The sequence below is a fragment of the Belonocnema kinseyi genome, chromosome 3 (genome assembly GCF_010883055.1).
Source record: "Belonocnema kinseyi isolate 2016_QV_RU_SX_M_011 chromosome 3, B_treatae_v1, whole genome shotgun sequence".
Taxonomy (NCBI): Eukaryota; Metazoa; Arthropoda; class Insecta; order Hymenoptera; family Cynipidae; genus Belonocnema; species Belonocnema kinseyi.
The window spans coordinates 84,503,198-84,524,672 of NC_046659.1; the positions used below are offsets into that span (position 1 = coordinate 84,503,198).

Here is a 21,475-nt window from a genome sequence, read left to right on the forward strand (position 1 = left end):
AAATTGAGAGAGTCTGTGCCTATGAGGCTTCGACGAAGGTGTGGATCTCGAGACAAGGGTACGTGCGTTAGCGTTGGCAGATGAAAAGGTTCTTATGGCAGAGTCAATGGAAGCATTTACGGAAGTTTTTAGAATCTTTATTTATTGATATATCCTTTAAACACAAAAAATATAATAACCATACATTAATTCAATATTTGACGAATAGTTTTAAAAGTTTCAGGACAAAATACATACTTAATTCACTCAAGTATTAAAATATTCGACAAAGTCTTAAATTTCTTTAAATTGCATTTCAGTGAGATTTATTTATAGATAAAAAGTACGATTATGTAATATCCGATAGTACAATTTTTTCGCTATTCATAGAATCTGATGTAAACGATTTTTCATTGATGTATTAGAATACCACCAACAATTATATATAAACCGTTTATTTCAGAAACGATACTCTACAAAACTGCAAAACTTTGAACATTATTTTATTTTATTAATCTAAACACGCATTTCAATTCCATAAATTAGAAAAAATGATGAAGAAGCGGCCAGCGTTTCGAATCATTTATAAATTTAAACAGTGACTGCTAAAAATTAAAGTAATTTCCCCTTTTAACAATCAGTATTCATTTTAAGTTTGGGCCTCGGTTTGGACGGATGCACGATTTTCTGCTGTTTATCTAAAATGATACAAATTTTTCGTTCCCCGACCTTTGCACGACATTGAAAACATAACTGTGTAGTTATCGTGTATCCATTTTGATGATTTCCATTAACTTGAGCTGCTGCCTGCAGCAGTTTTCCATTGAAAGGAGGGTAGCTTCTATTACTCAATTGCGAATCATTGTAGGAATGAATTAGTTGAAATGTCCTCGAATCTGTAGCTGCTGTTAGAACCATATGAGCAAGATATTCCTCTACAAGATTCCTGCAATTTTCAGACCTAAAATACTGAAGAGTGTGCATCTTTGGCAAATCTTTGCCGCAAACATTATCCATGTCGATGATTTCCAACTTAGTCAGATTCAAATTTAAAGCTACAGCCGACAGTCCTCTATCAGTCACGGAACCACAAGCTGAAAATCGAAAAAATTAAATTAATCAAAAAACATCATTTAAAAAATGAAAAACTATCGCTTGCATAATTTTTCAATTTCTCAGGATATTGATAATATTAATATTTAAAATTTATTTAATTACTCCCACCAACAAATATTACTTCCGCGCCATAAAAGATGAAATTTCAATATCAAAGATGACTTTCTAAAGAAACAGATTTTTTTTTAAATACTAAAGACTTTAACAAAATACTTGAATCTTTAACAAAACAATAAAATTTTTAACGAAGTAATTTAATTTTTTACCAAATACTGGAATTTCCGAGCAAATAGTCGCAATTTCAAACAAAACAGAATAAACTTCAACCAAAAACAGTTGAATTTTTAACCAACTAGTTTAATTTATAAGCTAAGACGTCAAACTTTCAGTAGACAGTTCATTCTGAAAACCAAAAAGATGAATTTTCAACAAAAAATTTATTTTCAATCAAGAAAGATGAATGATCAATGCAAAAAATTATTTTTTAACCAGACTATCAACCAAATAGTCGAATCTGCAATGAGAAAAAATTGAACTTTTACTAAGATTTTTCAATCAAACTGTTCTATTTTCAAGAAAAAAAACATATTCTATAAAGCAGTTGAATTTTCTACAAAAATATTTGGGGTTTCAACAAAATAGTGGAATTTTCAATTAAAATGATAGATTTTCATAAAATTTTGTAATGGTAAACACTTCAATCAAAAAGAATTAGTTTACAACCAAACAGTGGCATTCTGAGGCAAAAAAGATTAATTTTCTACTGATACAAATAAATTTTTATATCAAACAAATTTTCCAAAAAAGAGTTGGATTTTTAACAATAAAATCTGAGTTTTCAATAAAAATTGAATTTTCTTCCCAAATAATTCATTTTCAAACCAAACAGATGAGTTTTTAAAAAAAAGTTCAGTTTTTAAAGAATGAGGGTGACTAACAAAATTGTTGAGTTTTAAACCAAATAATAATAATAATAATATAAATAGTAGGCAGTAATTTACTGATAAGAATATTATATCAAGATAGCCGCAAAACGTCATGGCTATTAAATCTAATTTTTTAATTTCAAAAAATTGTTTTAAGAATTAATTGCTAAACAAAAATAAATATTACAGACCATATGGCCAATTAAAAAACTTTTTTACAATTATGATCCTTGGATCATTTAAAAACGATCTCTTTCGAAAAATCAGTAAAGAGATCACCTGACCAAACACCAGAATCTTACTCTTGTAACTTTTAAGATAAAATATTTTATAAAGTAACTTAATACCTTAAAATAAATAACTGACCAACAATCATACTGGTTCTCTCTTTCTTAAGATAACAAATTAACAACTTTGTCTCACCTTGAAGAAATAATTTATTTAGTTTGGTGCAAGTTACAGAAACTGCAATCAGAAACTCGTCAGTGTCACCCCTATTTCCATAAAAAGTCAATTCCTGGAGATTCTCAAAAGCTAATAAATTACTTGTGGGTTTATCACATAATATCGTACAAGAATATAACACCACACTATTGAAACCTTCAGCACAAGAATGTAGTCCCCATGACGACATATTATGCGTAATATTATGAATCGATAATTTTCGAAACTTTTGAAGCTCAGGGCTGACCTGTAAACAAATAGATTCAAAGTTAACATTGCAAAAAAAACATAGAAAATAATTCTGTAATTTCTGGTATAAGATAACGTTACTTTACACTCAATAATGAAGAAAAGAGTCCATGTATCTTTTCTAAGGTGGAAGTTCCATGACAATTACAAATCATGATTTCCTCGATAGAATTTCTGGGCAAATCTTTCACACATTTGCATATGTTTGATGAATCATTATGAAAAAGGTGAAGTATTTTTAGTTTTTTATTGGAGGCAAACATGGTCGACAAATCATCATCCGAAATATTGCTATGGAGATCTAATTTGAAATCTTCCAAGTTAGAGGAACAATTTGCAAGTATTGATAAAGCCGAAGATCTTATCCGATGAAATCCTAAATCAAGAATCCTCATATTTGGACACATTTCCCACATAGTTCCAAGACATCTTTGGCTAATAGAAAGCTGCAGAATTTCTGGATCATTCGAAAATTGAGGAAATTTAACTTCTCTTATATAATTGCCGCATCTTGACAGTACTGTTCGGATGATTTTATCAGTGATTGTTACTTTCGTATTGAAAGCGAAGCCCCAAAGCGATTTTTTAAAATCAAGTGACTGAAATCCAACCCAGCCAGATCGACCAGCCTCTTGCCAAAGTTTGCAAACTGAAAAATAAATGAAATCGAAACAAATAAAATTGATCAACGTATCATTTTTTTTATTTATAAGAAAGACTCTGATTACAATCCTGTTCAAAACAGTGAATGCAACATAAATTTCCTAGATTTTTTTAACGAAAACCATTAGGTTTCAAGCAATATTTGAAATACGTAAATCTAATTAAACACTTTTTAACGGTTAACATTTATTTTCCAAACTGGAGAGCTTTATAGTCCAATTTAAAAAAATCGTAATTTTTCTCCCATACTGTAATTCAAAATTTTCAAAAACATTCCTTCTTTGGCCTACAATGTTTTAAATCTTCCGGAAATAGGATTTCGGAACTAAGTAAATTATAAAAACACTTCTGAAAAGAAAAAAACTTAGTTTCCATAATAAAAATGTTTTTTTGTTAATCAATATTTTCTGACTTAAAATTGAGCTATTCCAGTTTTGTTTTGAAAATATCTTTTTTAGTCAAAAATTCAACTAAGTTGTTGAAAATTCTGCTTTTTCAATTGAATTTAAGCGTGATTTATTTAAAACCTAAATCCTTTTTGGTTCAAATATCAACCATTACATTTTTCGTTGAGAATTCATCTTCATTGCTGGAATATCGAACCATTTGTATTAAACATTTTTTTAAATTAATTTTCTTAATGAAAAATTAAACATTTATATTTGTAGTTGAAAGTTTATCCTTTTACTTGAAAGCTCAACTACATGTATGTTTGAAAAATCCTTCTATTTTGTTGAAATATAACTGATTTTTATTTAAACTTAAAATGATTTTGTTAAAATATCAATTATTGCATTTATTGTTTGAAATTTACATTTTTTGGTAAAAAATTGAACTATTTTTATAAAAGTTAATTAATTGAAGTTGGAAATTAATTTTTTAACTGAGAATTAAACTCTTTCATTTTTTGTTGAAAATAGATCCTTTTCAGTTAACAATTCAACTATTTGGTTAAGACTATTTGAAGGTTCGCTTTTTTCGCTGAAAATTAATTTTTCCAACTGATAATGAAGCTACTCCAGTGAAGATTTATCAGTTTATTTGTAAATTCATCTGCACTGGTTTTTTGGTTGTGAAGTTAATTCTTTTTAGTTGAAAAGTCTACTATTATACTTTGGTCAGAATTCAACTTGTTTGCTAAAAATTATATTATTTAATTTGAAAATGAATCTTTTTTTAAATCTTTCTGTTCATAATTTAACTGCTTCGCTAAAAGTTGAACTCCTTAAATTATTTTCTTCAACTCAAAATTTAAATATTCTAGTTAAAGTTTTATGATTTGAGTGGATAATTCATGTCCTTACTTGAAAATTTACCTATTTTGTTAAATATTCGTTTTTTTCAGTTAAAAAATGAATTTTTCAACGGAAAATATAACTATTCTAGTTGAGATTCATGATTTCAATAAATCATGGATCTCTTTGGTTAAGGGCATGTGATACTTCGTCGTATTGTAAATCGGGTTCAGTTCGCTCGGCTTTTTTTTACAAAAATGAACATTTTTAAAAACTGAATTTTGAGATGCTATAAAATATTATAGCGACGACTCCGGGCTCTTTTTTATGGATAATAATACAAAAAAATGATTGTGCTGAATAACAATTGTATGTATGTGCACTATTTTGAGGTCAAAATCGTTTTTCAGCTCTTTGTTATTCGGATGCTTTCGGTAGCAGTCAAGAATAATATTATAGAAGAGAATTAGAATATACATAATCCCATAGTACACATATCAAATTTAGCAAGATTAAAACTTTTTGAATTAACCCACAAAAAAACATTCCGTGGACGTCCATTAGCATGTTCGCTGTCATTCCCCGACTTTTGAAGACAAAATCTTTATTATTGTAGGAAAAAAGCCGGGGGAACCTAACACTGATGAAATCGATACTAATTCCTAAGCACCACACACATTAATCAAATTTAGCAAAATTAAATTTTTTCGCAATAACCCACAAAAAAGAGTCCGGGGACGTCCCTTAGCATGTTCACTATCATGCCCCAAATTTTTAAGACAAAATATTTATTATTGTAGGAAAAAAGCCGGAGGAACCTAAAACTGGTAAAATCGATAATCAAATCCTCTTAAAAATGTAACTATTTCGTTGAAAACTCGTTATTTATATATTACGAAAGTCATTTTTTAACTAAAAGTTTTACTTTTCTAGTTGAATATTTATCATTTTAGTGAAAAATTGATCTCTTCGGTTAAAAATTTAACAATTTTTTGAAAATTCCTGATTTCTTAGTTAAAATTTAATTTTATTGAGATATTCGAGTGTTTACTTGAAAATTTATCTTTTTTATTTAAAAATTAAATATTTTCTTGTAATTTCATGTCATTTGTTGAAAACTCAAGGTGAATTTCAATGTTCTCTATTGAGCTACAAAGCTGTAAATCTTCTAGAAGTGACAGATTTAAAAAAATACTTTTAGAAATTAATGAATTAATTTCCAGAATTATGGAAATTTATAGGCCTATATTGGGTAAATTGATTTTTTCTCCAAACTTAAAACTCAACATTTTCAGAAATATTTTTGTTTTTGAAATATTATGTCGGTCATGACTAACCTACCACTTTGAATAAAAATTATAACAACTTCCACACGACAAATAGAAATAAAGTTGGGTAAAAATTAATTTTGGATCTGCAAAAAGTTTATTATTCTGATTTGAAGTGGATAATTAATCAGAACGATATGCAACGGTTTGATATCCCGTGGTTTACTGTGAATCCATAACTATTTTTCTTATTTCTGATAAGAGAGTTCAAATGAATATTATGGTAATGCCAGTAAGTCTACTATTTATCATTAAGTATAATTCACAGAACGAAAACATTTAAAAAAAGAATTACTGAATTAGCGTTTATAAAATTAGAAATAAAATTGTCTAAATATCAAAAATTATAAATAATAAATACAAATTCTACACACCTCTTTCGACTTTTATTCGTTCGGAAATGGTTAAATGACAGAAAATCATGAGCAAGCAGTCAATGTTAAGCGAAACCACGTTTGGTGAAGTTCTTGAATTCACCTTTAAAGATTTCTTTGCTCCTTTTATTTTTTTTGGAGGCATTATTAAAGCTTATGTTAACATGAACAACACAATACACTTCACTTAATCAGTTACAAAAATGAGTAAAGACGACAACGAAAAATCTTAGAACGAAGCTCACGGTCAAAATGAGCAAAGACCAACAACGTAAACATACACAGTCATTCTGAAAGACAATTAGGCGTTAAGCCTAAAGTCAGTCAATTCCCTAATCAAGGCAATTTCCAAACAATTTTATCTTCGTGGAAATCGATTTTTGAAAATAAAATCGGACTTTACTAATATGAATGTAATAGAATGAAGATTTTTTGAAATTGTTACTAATTATATTATTTATTTATGATATAATTGACTTTTTCAGTTAAGGGCAGAAATTAATTAAAGGCCATGATGTTTTTGCGCGCATTTTAAATTACAATTTTAGTTCTTATAGAATACAGAAATTCAAACTTACGGAAAAATAATTTGTACCACAGGAGAATATTTTTACAGAAAATAACTCAAGTAATAATAACAAAAATATTATAATCTACTTTATCATGTTACTGAAGTATCAATGTATTTTATGAGACAGTGGCTCAGATACTACAGTATAAAGTAAAATGAGTCATTAAAAAACAATTTGTAAGAAGAAATTCCCTCTACGATGTAAGTTTCAAGTCGAGTTTAAATTAGTTATTTATTATTCGCAAGGCTGGCACATCCTAATTCTCTAGAAGAAAGTGAACTATTTGAAGCGAAAATATGGTAGTGACTAATTTCTAATCCAAAAAGTGTATAAAAGTGACTAATTTTCATGAATAATGTGATTAATTTTCTTTTGAGTTAAACAAAAAATAATTCGATGCAATTGAAAAGAATTTCAATTGAAAGCAGTTCAATACAAAATAGTTTATAGGCACTTGAGGGGAATGAGATGAATTTAATAAAATTCATAAAAATTGAGGGTCAGAAAAAAATATACGTAAAATTAAGCGAAAATTAAGAAATGTGAAAAAATCATTGAATTTAGGAAGTTTGAAATGAGTTTAGAAAAAATTCAAATGATTTTGATGAAATGCCTACGAATGCAAGCTTAGTTTAAAAGACTTCAGGAGGAATGAAATAAAAACTATTTTTTCGTTTTAAAAAACTCAAAATTCCAAGAATCCAAAATGTTTCCAATCTTCCTTCACTTATAATTTTGTTCGTAAAGGTACTAGTTTTCTACGAAAAATATTAACATATGTTTAATCAAAACTGTTAAATGATTTTAAACCTTGTTCAAAACATAATTCTTGTTGGTTGATGATACCAATTTTTTGAGAAAAATGCTTAGTAAATCTAAAGTTGTCGAAAAATTGCAAAATTTTTTTGCACTATAATGATTTTTGTTTTATAATATCAATTGTAATCTCCGAAATCTAATATTTTTAAATTAAAAATATGATGATATATTTTCTATAAAAATGTAACCTACCATTCTTTCAAGTTTGATTTCTTCACAGAAAACTTAGGATTTTTGATTAATTTTTTTCAAATACTTCTTTTCAGCGAAGAACACTTACATAAAACATGTGTGTAATATTTTCAATAATTTATTACATAAATTTTAGGTTTTAAATTAACCGCGCAAGAGTAATAAAAAGAGCAAATAATTCTCAAATGGCACGATGCTATCTATACTTTGCTTTTTTGAAAGGGATTATTTTAAAATTTAATTTTTAACATTTTAAAATTAATTTTAAACGTTTTCAATTTAACATATATAATAACTTCAAGCAATAAAAAACCAATCATGAGTTTCTTGACTTAGTCGTCAACTAACTTCACTTCCTCCAGTGCTGAGGGAAAAATAATTAAGCAAATAGATGGGACTAAACAATTTTTAGTTAAGATCTTAATAAAAAAATGAATTTTTCCACTATAAATGAATTTGGAAATTAGGTTTCATTTTTCAGGAACTATTCAATGAAATAATAAAATGGTAAGAATTGAGTACGAAGATATTATATAATTAAAGTTTTGTCCAATGCATACTAAAGTTTTCAGAATATTTATTTATTGATTTATTTCTTAAATTAACACACAAGATATAATAAACATTTATTAATTTAATAATGGACGAATAGTTTTAAAAGTTTCAGGACAAAATATATAATGAATTGCCTCAAGTATTAAAATATTCAGCAAAAACTTAAGTTGCACTAAATCAGTTTTCACTAAGATTTACTTATAAATAAAAAGTACGATTATGTAACATCCGACATTACAATTTTTACTCTATTTTTAGAATTCAGTATAAACGATTCTTAATTGATGTTCTACTTATTTTCCCATCTTTAAACATTATTTGATTGTTTTAATATTAACACGCATTTCAATTCTATAAATTAGAAAAAATTATGGCGAAACGGCCAGCGTTTCGAATTATTTATAAATTTAGACAGTAACTCCAAAAAATTTAAGACAATTTGCTTTTTCAACAATCGGTTTTCATCTCAGCTTTGGGTCCTGTTTTGGGTGGAAGCTAGATTTTTTTCTGTTTATCTAAAATTATGCAAATTTTTCGTTCCCCGACCTTTGCACGATATTGAAAACATAACTGTGTAGTTATCGTGTAACCATTTTGATGATTCCCATTAACTTGAGCTGCTGCCTGCAACAGTTTTCCATTGAAAGGAGGGTAGTTTCTATTACTTGATTGCGAATCATTGTAAGAATGAATTAGTTGAAATGTCCTCGAATCTGCAGCTGCTGTTAGAACCATTTGAGCAAGATATTCCTCCACAAGATTCTTGCAATTTTCAGACCTGAAATACTGAAGAGTGTGCATCTTTGGCAAATCTTTGCCACAAACATTATCCATGTCGAAGATTTCTAAGTAGGTCAGTTTCAAATTCAAAGCCACAGCCGACAGTCCTCTATCAGTCACGGAATTACAAGCTGAAAATCGAAAAAATAAAATTAATCGAAAAAGTTTAGCAAACCAACATTTTAATCTCGTAACATTGTTAACAAAGAATCTTCTATGAATGGAATAAACCAATTTCAGATCATATTTCTCGTCATTTGGTTAGAAATTCAAAATTTTAGATTTTTTTCATAGTATTCTCAATAAATAAAACCAAAATGACAAGTCGTATCAAAAAATGGTTTAGATCAATTTTGTAAGACGTTTTGAATGCAACTCGTTTTTTAATTTTGTTTTTGTATCTCACATCCTTTGGTTCAAAATTTAATTTTCTGCATTCTCACTTTCTTAAAATAACAATTTGACAAATTTGTCTCACCTTGAAGAAAACATCTTTTTAGTTTGGTGCAAGTTGTGGAAACTGCAATTAGAAACTTGTCAGTTTCTCCTCGATTTCCGTAAAGAGTCAATTCCTGTAGATTCTCAAAAGCTAATAATTTACGCGTGGGGTTGTCGCATGATATCGTACAAAAATACAACTCCACACTATTGAAAACTTTTGCACAAGAATGTAGTCCCCATGACGACATATCATGAGTGATATTGTGAATCGATAATTTCCGAAACTTTTCAAGCTCTGGGCTGACCTGTAAAAAAATAGATTCAATGTTAGAATTGCAAAAGAAATATAAAATTTTTCTGTAATTTCTGGCATAAAATAGGATTACTTTACACTCAAGAATTGAGAAAAGAATTCATATATCTTTCCGAATGTGGAAGTTCCATGACAATTACAAATCATGATTTCCTCGATAGAATTCCTGGGCAAATCTTTCACACATTTGCATATGTTTGAAGAATCATTATGATAAAGGTGAAGGATTTTCAGCTTTTTATTCGATGAAAACAAGGTCGACAAATCGTCGTCCGAAATATTGCTGTGGAGATCCAATTTGAAGTCTTCCAAGTTAGACGAGCAATTTGCAAGTACTGATAATGTCGAGGATCTGATAAAATGAAATCCTAAATCAAGAATCTTCAAATTTGGACACGTTTCCCACATAGTACCAAGGCATCTTTGGCTAATAGAAAGCTTCAGAATTTTCGACTCACACGAAAATTGAGGAAATTGAACTTCTCTTATATAATTGCCGCATCTTGATAGTACTGTTCGTATGATTTTATCATTGATTGTTACTTTGGTATTGGTAGCGAAGCCCCAAAGAGATTTTTTAAAATGTAGTGTCTGAAATCCTACCCAGCCAGATTGACTAACCTCCTGCCAAAGTTTGCAAACTGAAAAATAAAGTCAAAATAAGTTGAATTTATCAACGTATAATTTTTATTAAATGCATGAGAAAGACACTGTTCACAATCTCATGCAGCACAGAAAAAGCCAGTTAACAAATTTTATCCTGAAATTGGATCAAAATAATTTGCAAAGCTTTTATACAAATAAATGTTATGCAATAAATATTTGTAATATTTAAGTCTAACGATGTCGATCATTAATTCAATAATATCCCTTGGTTTACTGTGAACTCATAACTATTTTTTTTTATTTCTGATAAGAGTTCAAATGAGTATTATTGTAAGGCCAATAAGTTTACTATTTATCATTAATTATAATTCACAAAACGAAAACATTTGAAAAAAGAAGTACTGCATTAGCAATTGTGACATTAGGAATTAAAGTAAAAATGCGGGAATTGAAAAGATTATAAATAATAAATAAGAATTCTACTTACCTCTTTCGACTTTTATTCGTTCACATATGGTTAAATGAGAGAAAATCATGAGCAAGCATTCAATGTTAAGCGAAACTACGTTTGTTGAAGATTTCAATTTCACGTTTCCAGAATTCTTTGCTGGTTTTAATTTTTTTTGTGGCATTTTTTAAATTTATATTAACATGAACACACATAGTGAACTTAGCTTGATCAGTTACAAAATCAACTGAAGAAGAAACGAAAAGTTTTAGAACAGAGCTCACGGTCAAAATGAGCAAGGACTAAGAACGTAAACATACACAGTCATTCTGAAAGACGATTAAGCGTTAAGCCTGAAGTCACTCAATTCCGTAATCAAGACAATTTTCAAACAATTTTCTCTTTGTTGAAATCGATTTTTAAAAATAAAATTGGATCTTTACTAATATAAATATGATAAAATAATTATTTTTTGAAATTGTTACTACTTATATTTTTACCTATAATATAATTAAATCTTCCAGTCAATGGCGGAAATAAATTAAACGCCTGAATGTTTATACGTGTATTTTAAATTTACATTTTAGTTCTCATAGAATAATCTAGATTTATTTATTGTAATTTATTCTTATCATATAATAAAATAATTTAAACCAATTATTTGTTACTCTTAACATTATCGTAATAAAAACAAATTTTAATATTTAATTTATCATTCTACTAAACTTGAAAATTTCACATTCATACTTGCGGGAAAATGATTTACACCGAAGGAGAATATTTGTAAAGTAAATACTATAGTCTACTAATCTACTTTATCACGATACTGAAGTATCAATGTACTTGACGGCACAGGATAGTGCTTGAGTTAGTGTTCTGGACTGGGAAGCATGCCGTGACGAGTTCGAGTCCCAGTGCGGAAAAATAAAATGTCTGATTAAAAAATGATTTTTAGTATAATATTCCCTCTATGACTTTAGGATGAATTAAATGAAAACTTAAAAAAAATGAAAAAATCGATTGAAATAAGTAAACTTAAGTAAATTCAGTAGAGTTCAATTGAATTTAAAAAGGCTGAAAAGAATTCCAAAGAATTAAAAAAAAAACAGAATAAATAATAAGAATACAGGGTGAATTTCAAATCCATTTAAATATTATAAAATCCTCTGAAATTCTACGAAATATGATATTTCCTGAAATCCTGAAATTTATTAACTTTACTTAATAAATGAAGCATTATTGATTTATTTTTAAAAGAATTATACCCTTCCACGCTTTTAAAATACTCTGAAATATTGCATATACTGTAAATTTTTGTGAAATCCCTTGAAAATTATAAAAAATATCTTATGAATAATACAGTAATGTTAGTGAATATTTTTTGGGGTTTTAGCTTTGTTTAAATCTCTTGAAACCTTATAGGTCCTTTTAAATTATTCTATATCTTTCAAAATCTACTAAATTCTTTACAACCGCATAACATATTTTTTTAATCCCTTGAATTTAAAAATCGTTAAATTCCTGGGAAATCCCTAAGTATTTTTTTATCTCTTGAAAATGTCTTAAAATATTTTTAAATAATCTGAAATATTTTAAACCCTATGAAACCCCTTTGAATTATTAACTCTCGGAGGCCATACTGGGTGCAAATCGGGCAGGCGAAAATTTCAAATATCCCTGTCTCCTAAAAAAAGTTAATTTAAAAATGTTTATATTTTATGTGGTAATTCATTTCAACGGTTTTTTAATAAAATATTTGTGTTCCTAAAGAAATTGTACCCTTAAATAGCTATTTAAATTTGAATTAAAAGACTGTACAAAACGATTAAAGTCCTGCATTCCTTGGAATATTTTCAAATTCCCTCAAATATTTCCAATCTTTTGAAGTCCCATTTAATTACTAAAATCAATTGAAAATTTGTTGAAATCTTTAAAAAATACCCCAAAATAGTTCAAATCCTTTAAAATCTTTTAATGTCCCTTGAAATTTTTGAAAGTTCTTAAAAATTCCTTGGAATTATTAAAAATACTCTAAAATGTTTGAATTTTTTTTTTTTTAATATTTTGAAATCCCTCGAAATTTTCTAAAGCTCTTAAAAATTCCTTAGAATGAAAAAAGCCCTTTAATCTTTAAAATCCTGTGAAACGCGCACTCAAATACACTCAAATTATTGAAATCCATTAGAAATAACGTAAAATCGTCAAAAATTCCGTCAAATAGTTCAAAAAATTCAGAAATATGTATAGACGTCAATTTAATAGTTTTTAATCCATAGGGTTCATTATTTAAAGAAAAGTGTCCAAGGTGATCTTTTCATTTCCAAAAGTAAATATACTGACTTTATCTTGAAAAAGGGACTACAAAGTGATTTGAGAAACAGAAGTGACTAATAGTGACCGCGTGGCAGCCCTGATTATTCTTAACAATCACATAAAGTGCCTCTTACAGAAATTTCTTGACTATTCTCCGACATGAAGTAATGCAGAAAACAAAACAAAATCTGTTAAATTTACAAAACTTTATATTAATTCAAATGAATTGTGATAGTAATCTAGCATAAAACTAATAGTTTTTATTTCTTTTATGTAAGTACCTGCAGCTAAATATAAGTATAGAAGTAGTTTAGTAGTAATAGCAGTAGTATTATAGTAGAATAATTATAAACATTGTACAATCTTCATAGAGAAAAAGCTGTGACCTATTCTTCCATTAGGATTTGCGCACTTCAGCACGAATCACCGTTTCTTCTTCTGAGCTTCTCTTCTTCATGGGAGTAACCTTTGAGCAACAACTGTTTGAACAGCAACAATGTTTGTTTCGTTATGTATATGAACGGTTCTCGTGAGACACATAGCTCAATTTTGAAAGGCTGATTTACGAGCCATCCGTGCGTTATGAAGCTTTCGATACTATGACAATGGACCCAAGTCCCGCAAGTATCATGCACGCGCGGATGTGCTCAGAAGACGAAAAAATCGTTAGTGTGCTGTATCAAGACGAAATATTAAGTTTTTTCATGATAAATTGTCAGGCATCATTTGCACATTTTAACTCAGTATACCAACTGTCTGAATCTTCTACAAAAAAGTTAATTCACGGTCAAATAGTTGAATTTTCGACTAAACCGGTAAATCTTTAACCAAAAAAAAAAAATGAATTTTTCACAATGTATTCAACTTTAAACCAAGCAATTAAACTGATGTTTACCCCAAAAAAATGAATTCTCAACGTACGATGCAATCGTAATTATTTCAACGAAAAATATGTTAATTTGAAATCAAAAACATTTCAATTCAATCCCAAAAGTCGAATTTTCATCAATAAAGTTGAATCCTTGTAGTTTTTTAAATGGAGTTTTGGTACATTTTACAGTTTTCGTCACATATGCGTTTATTTTCAGACTCTTAGGGATCCTCATTATATAATTATCACGAAAAAGTGCGTGGAATTCTTTATTTTTAATTAGTTATGACCAATTGAGATCCAAAAAAAAACTTTTTTCCAAATAAATTCGTCTATTCTTTAACTAAAAGTCGAAAACCTTTGAAAAATGCATTACATATACTGTGCACGTACCACCAGAACATATATTTATTTCCGAATATTTCCTCAGGCTGTACTTTTGGACAACAATTTTGAATTAGTGAAAAATTAAACTTTTTCTATATAATAAGTGCATTTATTGTCATAATCACAACGAGCGACTCCACGCCAATTGTAAAAAACTCGCTAATTTGATCGAAAATAATCGCCATTTTGGATCCGCCATCTTAATTTTAAAAATCTGCCTTCAGAATCACAATCAGCGACCGCAAAAACCCCCTCATAGCAAGTTTTATGCAAATTTAATAATAAAACGGCTAATATAATCCCAAACAGTGGCTATTTTCAATGCGCCATATTGAATTTTAACAATCCGGTGCCAGAATCGTAAACAGCAGCTCCAAAAACTCCCATACAGAAAGTTTTGTGTCAATTGTAAAAAAAACTTCGAATTTTCAATAAAATAGTCGCCATTTTGGATACGCTATTTTGAATTTAGGAAATTTGACATTATGATTGTAATGGGTGACCTCAAAACCCTATATGAGTAACCATTGGTTACAGGAATTATTCCAAGAGAAAAATGTGCCCCTCAGAGGATAAAAATGAACCAGCGAAATTATCACTGGTTAAATCAGTAATTTGAGTTATCACTGGTGAACTAGTAATTTTCCGATTTTAACTTGGTTAACCAGTAAGTAACTAAAACAGTTACTGGAATATACAGTGGCGCCAAACTACAATAAGCAGGGGATATAACGTATTACGCTAAAAAATGGAGAGGTCCATGGCCACTTGGATTTGACTGTAAGCGACGCGCGTTGACGGAATAACGGTCTTTCCTACAGTCAAGCGAAATATATGATATTCCAATAGGTTAGCATGAAAGCGATGAATGATAAGTGTCATATAAACCAGCTCACGGGCAACGTGTACGACTGACTACTGGTACGCAGTAGCCAGAGAACCTCACTGATTGAACCAGCGAAGTAATCCCACTGATTCCACTTCTGGCTATTTCAACCAGTAATATTTTACTGTAAATAAATGAAATTTCACTGGTTCATTTTAAGAGAGAAAAATACAAAAAATAGATTCACGTAATGTTTGGACGCTTCCTAAAAACAACTTGCAAGTATTAAAGTTTGGATTGTTTACGAAGGGCACACATACCTGAGCATCTGCGGATTGGTGGTCATAATTAAAGTCGCGGTGTACATATTATTGCTGATAATCGCTAACACGATCTCTTTCCCTCTCGAGTTAACCGGACGAGAAGATATATCACGCGTGGCAGTACGAGGCTATGTATGCGAACAACAACTCGAAGAAGAGTTTCGAAGCGATGCGCTTCTCAGTTTCTAATTTTTTCGCTCCTCGACCTCCAGGTTCTGCATCAGTGTGTGCGAGGGACCGTATCATCGACTCGATTTTTTCTCAACTTTACACACGCGATATCTCCGCCACTGAAGAATCTCTCCGTAAATCATCGATAGCGTAATAGGAAACTGTACACATTACCCGTTATGCAATTTCTCTCGCAAAAGTAGCCCCCTTCCACGCACCCTTTCTCCTTTTCACGTATGTCTTTTTTCTACATTGACACGCTCGTAAACCGATCTTCTTCGAACGAGGGGGTCTCTTCTCAATTAACCTTCCCGAGAGAAGATCTTAATTAACCTTCAATTCATTTTTCCGCTCATGACTTTATTAGTTTTATTGCAAATATACTTTATTACACTTGATAACATACAAAAACCGTATCTTTATTTCATTTGAACAGTAAATGATAATTATCAATTAGGGACCGTTCGAAAACTAGGTTACGTTATTTTGTAAACTTTTTTCAACCCTCCCCTCCTTCGTCACGTATCAGAAACAACAGAACAACTAAATATCCAACCAAATAACAGAATTTTCAACAAAAAAAAATTATTTCTGAACTAAAAATATAATAGGAGACTTTACATTTTAAAATAATTAACTTTCAATGAAAAATAGTTCGATTTTCTTATTGGATTCTCTTCATTCAGTTTGCATTTAAGCGAAATAACGACAAAATGAGATAATTTCTTTAAAAAAGGGGAAAAGAAGAGCATTTAACAAAATTGTCCCTTTCTTTTATATTTTCCATATGTGATGTCATATTATAAGTTAAGGCCCCCCCCCCCTTTCCTCAAAACCATCAGAAAACCGGTTACCATCCATCCCTGACATTGTAACGTATTTTTTGAACAACTCCTTATAGAGTACATAGATTATTATGACGGTCAACAATTCGACAATCTGTAAAGCTGCCATCATTGAGAAAATATTATAGATATATTCCTGACTGTCGTGTCCTTGAGTATAAAAGAAATTGATACGAGTTCATTCAGTTTGAAATTTATCATGTACTATTTTTTTTAGTGTGGAAGCTTTTACTTATATTTATCAGTGACAGGGGGGCAGGAATGCTGACTGTTATTAATTAATTTGTTGTAATAGATTGTCGACCATCCTTGACTGAACGTGTAATAACATCCAGTTAAGAATAGCTAAGTGATCACAAGAAGCTAAAATCAACCACTCGTCGAACAGGATCAGACCAAAAAGAAGTTCCTCACATAAACCTCAATGTAATTAATCAATTGAAAAATGTCTTTAAGAAACATTCATGTGTAATTGAGCCCGACCGAGACTAAAGCCAAAGTAAATTCAAAATTGATATATGCACCTTCATCCTATAGTACCTGTTGCTTATTAAACGTTATTTTATTAGATACATTTTTAATCTTTGAAAAACGAAAGTCATTTTCGCAAAAACAAGATCTTGGTAACTTGCTTTACAATATTTTCTTAATATTAATTGAAGATTAAAGTCAAGTCTTATTTGTTGAATAACATCATTTACTGAGGAAAAGTATGGCATATTCTGGATTCCCGGTATAATGTCAAATGTTTTCAATATTTTTCAGGGTGGCCGAAGAACTTTATTTTTTAAACTCCCTGACTTTTCCCGACCAAATTTCCTTTTCCCTGAACATTAATATTCGAAGAGCTCCATTTGAATCTTGTAAACATTTTAGCATAGAATCTTTTATGAACCAAATAGAAAAACAAAATTTCAAAATAACATTCGAAAATTTCAATTTGATTTATTTCGAACAAAAAAGATGATTTTTCTGTTATAAAAGATGAATTTTCATTTTAAATGGACGAATTTTCAAACAAACCAGTTGATCTTTTGATAAAAAAAGATCATATTTAAAAAGATTAAATAATCAATGAATCAATTTAAATTTATAACAAAATTGTTGAATTTTTAAACAAAATTTTTTAATTTATTACCTACAAATGTGAATTTTCCAAAAAAGAAGAATTCTCAGAAGAAAAAAAATATTTTATATGTCAGTCAAACAAAAAACTAATTTTGAAACCAATAGTTGAATTTTCAAATAAAAAGTAAATTATCCAACAAAATTTTCAAGTTTCAACAAATCAAATGAATTTTATTAAAAAAAGATCAAATTTCTGAGAAAAAAAAAACAATTTCTTGTAGAAATTCCCCGTCATTTGCAAGATTTTTTTTTAAACTGCTTGGCTTTCTTCCAATTCCCAAGTTTTCCCTGACCTTTGGCCAGCCTGATTTTTATATTATTTTCCCTAGGAAACTAAGTTGCTAATGGTCTCTGCTATTTTTGAAAAAAGAGATATTGCATTTTCATATTTTTATCATTTCCTGTGAATTTAACAGATAAGGCTAAATGAACATAAGTGTACGAGATTGGAAACCTTACCTCAACTGAGAAATTATGAAGGCTGCTCGTGAGCTTTGACTAATAACATTCACTTGGCGAGTGTGAAATAATTACTGAGAATGGCATCCAAACTAGTTTCTCTTTCGTGATTAGCATAAGTGATGGAAATGATCAATAGGTTCAGGGTCTTCATAAGACGTGACTCTCTGACGTCCTTTTCGAACAACGTACAGTACTGAGTACACCACTGCCTAGGGCCTATAGGGCCTAGATGCAGTTGCAGGTACTCGCAGGTCGTTTACACTCCCCTTATGTTTTATGCACTACTTTTATAGATATACCTGCACTCTGATACAAGACTAGCAAATTTACTATCTAGAAATGTCGTGTACTTTCAGAATTATTCTGCAATTTCTAGGGCAGAGGACAATTCCGCACCAGCGACCTATGTACTATTTCCCCACTACGCGGCTTCCCTTCACACAGCCAAAGTGCTCGCTGAACAGGCGCAAAATATAAAAACTTTCAGTTGAGCAGGATGTGTATGTATGAATTTTTAAGCACAACAGACAAATTTCCATGAAAACACATGAATGTTAAACTAAAAAATCTAATTAAGTTAGAAAAATAAATTTTTAACCAACAAAAAATGAATTTAAAAAAAATTATTTAAATTTTCATCTAAAGAGATAAATTTGCAAATGAAAAGACTAAATTTCTATTAAGGAAGATAAATTTTCCACACAAAAAAATATAATTGTTCGATTTTCAGTTAAAATGATATATTTTTAATAATGTCAAACTAATGTTTAACTGAGGAAAAGAATTTTCAATCAAAAAGATGATTTATGCTTATCAAGATAATTAATATTCTACCACAAAATATTATTTTTAAACCATTTAGTTAAAATTTCAAGTACAGAAGATACATTTTCAATCAAACATGGAATAGTTAAGTTTTCAGCTAACCAATTAATCTTTAGGAAGATAGTTGAATCCTTACCCAAAACAAATTAATTAATTACTACCAAAATAGATGAATTTCCATTCCGCAAATATAAATTTTCAACTAAATAATAGAATGAACTTCAAGTTTATAGTTTTTTCGCACGTTTTTTCTGGTATTTTCTAACTTTTCTTAAATATGCTGAACTATAACAATCCTTTAAATTTACAGTGGTCAGTTTTTAATTATTCTACTTTTAATTTTACAATTTCGAAGGCTGCAATACAAAATTAATAAATTGATATAAGTCTTAACACCGATTAACTCTGATGACGCACAATTAGAATTTAAAATAATTCAAGTTCAGTATTAGTTTCACTCTAATTATAGATTGGCTTTTATGTATATTGTATATAAATTGATTGCATCACATAACTATTAACTATAGTTATGTGATGCAATTACTGTCAAACTTTTGAGAAGGAGAAGACAGGCGATTTCGTCGAGATGTATCTCGCGCAGCAATATAATTAGTTATTACTCTTTAAGGCGTTAATGAAGATCAATCATTCTTATTTCTGATGTGTCGATTTGAAATCGAAAGTGATAGTTCTTCTTCCAGATTGAAAGAATAACTAAATCTCGTTATAATTGCTCGAAAGTGAGATTAAAAAGTTAAACTACAATGAAGGCTCATGGATATTTCCTAAATTCTTGTTTCCCTAATGTTTATTCTTCCGAAATTCGTTTGACGGGGTGCCAACTTTCCGTAATTTATATTTTTCCGAATTACCGTTAGAATTGTTCTAATTTTTCCAAATAAACACTTAGCCTAATATCTTTTTTTCTTCATTAGCGTTTGACCTAATGTTTATTTATCTGGCTTACTAGTTGATTTCATTTCTATACACGGAAAAAGTTTATGCGTGAAAAAGTCGCGAACTAGTAGCTAGGTCTCGGATATGAGAAAAATTCATTGGATATTGATGTATTTTCGTAAATCATCTGCGAATTTTGAGAAAGAATTGACGAACTCGGTGTGACAAGTCTAAAAGCGTTCATCGCTTTTTCCCCGTAAATTTGACATTTTTCATATCAATAAGGATTTAATGTTTCAATTTTTTATCCCGTATCCGAGACCTAGGTACAAGTTTGTGACTTTTTTGACGGATACATCTTTTCCGTGTAGTTTCCCGAATTATCGTTTGACCTTATTTTTATTTTTCAGTATGACCAAATACACACATAACTTATATATTTCTAAATCCCTGGTAGACCTTATTCTGTTTTTTCTAAATTACCAATTGTCCTTAAGTCTTTTTCCGAAAGTAATATTTGACTTAATTTTTATTTTTTTTTTTTTAAATTACCAATTTCCTTAATTTCTAGTTTTCCGAATTACTGCCTGACCTTATTTTGTCTGTATTATCAATTTCCCTTATTTATATTTTTCTGAATTACTGTCAGACCTAATTCTAATTTTTTCGAATGACCAATTGTTTAACTTTTATTTTTCCGAACTAGAATTTGACCAACTTTAAATTTGTTTGTATTAAAAATTTCCTTAATTTCTATTTTTCCGAATTACTATTTGGCCTTATTTTCATATAATTTTAATATGCAACAAAAGAAAATTATGGAAAATATTAAGTAGGTCAAAAAGTAATTCGAAAAAAATTTGAAGCAAAAAGTTAATTTAAAAAAAAATGAAAATTAGGAATAATAGTAATTCGAGATAATAAGAACTACGATCATTTTTATTTTAAAAAATATATATAACCTAAGGTATTTTTTTGCTTTTCACAATAAAATACAAGAAGGAATTTACATTACCTGCTGATGCTTCAAATACAGATAATCTGTATCTGACCATCTCTTGTGCTTTACAGCACAAACATACATTTAATTCATAAACACCTATTTATTATGACTTAAAGTGTGAACGACTTTGTCCTATTACGTGGGACTAAGTCGCTGACTCATAAAAAGATGTGAATGGAAGGTATTTTTTAACTAATCAACAAAATGATTAACAACAGAAACAATTTTTCATTTATATGGTAATAACATACTATCAGCCGTTTTCCCCTCCAGAAATGAAAATTCTTGTAAAAATTATTACAACAAAAATTTTGATACATTTTAATATATTTGTAAAAAAGAGAACAATCGATAAACTTAACATATACTATTAAGAGAAAGCGC

At 29.2% G+C, this 21,475-nt stretch overlaps 2 protein-coding genes across 2 annotated transcripts; both read right to left on the reverse strand.

Moving 5' to 3' along the window:
• Positions 1 to 208: 208 nt before the first annotated feature.
• LOC117170213 lies at positions 209 to 7,359 on the reverse strand. Its single transcript, XM_033356827.1, has 4 exons — positions 6,315 to 7,359; positions 2,801 to 3,363; positions 2,445 to 2,712; positions 209 to 1,073 (listed from the first exon to the last, which is right to left on the reverse strand). Exons 1-4 carry the CDS (start codon positions 6,457 to 6,459, stop codon positions 610 to 612), a joined length of 1,440 nt encoding a protein of 479 aa, XP_033212718.1. The 5' UTR covers positions 6,460 to 7,359; the 3' UTR covers positions 209 to 609.
• Positions 7,360 to 8,853: 1,494 nt separating this feature from the next.
• LOC117170273 lies at positions 8,854 to 11,362 on the reverse strand. The gene is made up of 4 exons (XM_033356933.1): positions 11,080 to 11,362; positions 10,065 to 10,627; positions 9,711 to 9,978; positions 8,854 to 9,363 (listed from the first exon to the last, which is right to left on the reverse strand). Exons 1-4 carry the CDS (start codon positions 11,222 to 11,224, stop codon positions 8,948 to 8,950), a joined length of 1,392 nt encoding a protein of 463 aa, XP_033212824.1. The 5' UTR covers positions 11,225 to 11,362; the 3' UTR covers positions 8,854 to 8,947.
• Between the last annotated feature and the right edge of the window lie 10,113 nt (positions 11,363 to 21,475).

Excerpts from the sequence above, each read along its gene's own strand:
- LOC117170273 (XM_033356933.1), bottom strand. The coding sequence starts at position 11,224 with ATGCCACAAAAAAAATTAAAACCAGCAAAGAATTCTGGAAACGTGAAA. Across the intron at positions 10,628-11,079 it reads ACGAATAAAAGTCGAAAGAG|TTTGCAAACTTTGGCAGGAG; the intron begins GTAAGTAGAATT and ends TTTATTTTTCAG. Across the intron at positions 9,979-10,064 it reads TCTTTTCTCAATTCTTGAGT|GTCAGCCCAGAGCTTGAAAA; the intron begins GTAAAGTAATCC and ends ATTTTTTTACAG.
- LOC117170213 (XM_033356827.1), bottom strand. The coding sequence starts at position 6,459 with ATGCCTCCAAAAAAAATAAAAGGAGCAAAGAAATCTTTAAAGGTGAAT. Across the intron at positions 3,364-6,314 it reads ACGAATAAAAGTCGAAAGAG|TTTGCAAACTTTGGCAAGAG; the intron begins GTGTGTAGAATT and ends TTTATTTTTCAG. Across the intron at positions 1,074-2,444 it reads AAATAAATTATTTCTTCAAG|CTTGTGGTTCCGTGACTGAT; the intron begins GTGAGACAAAGT and ends TTCGATTTTCAG.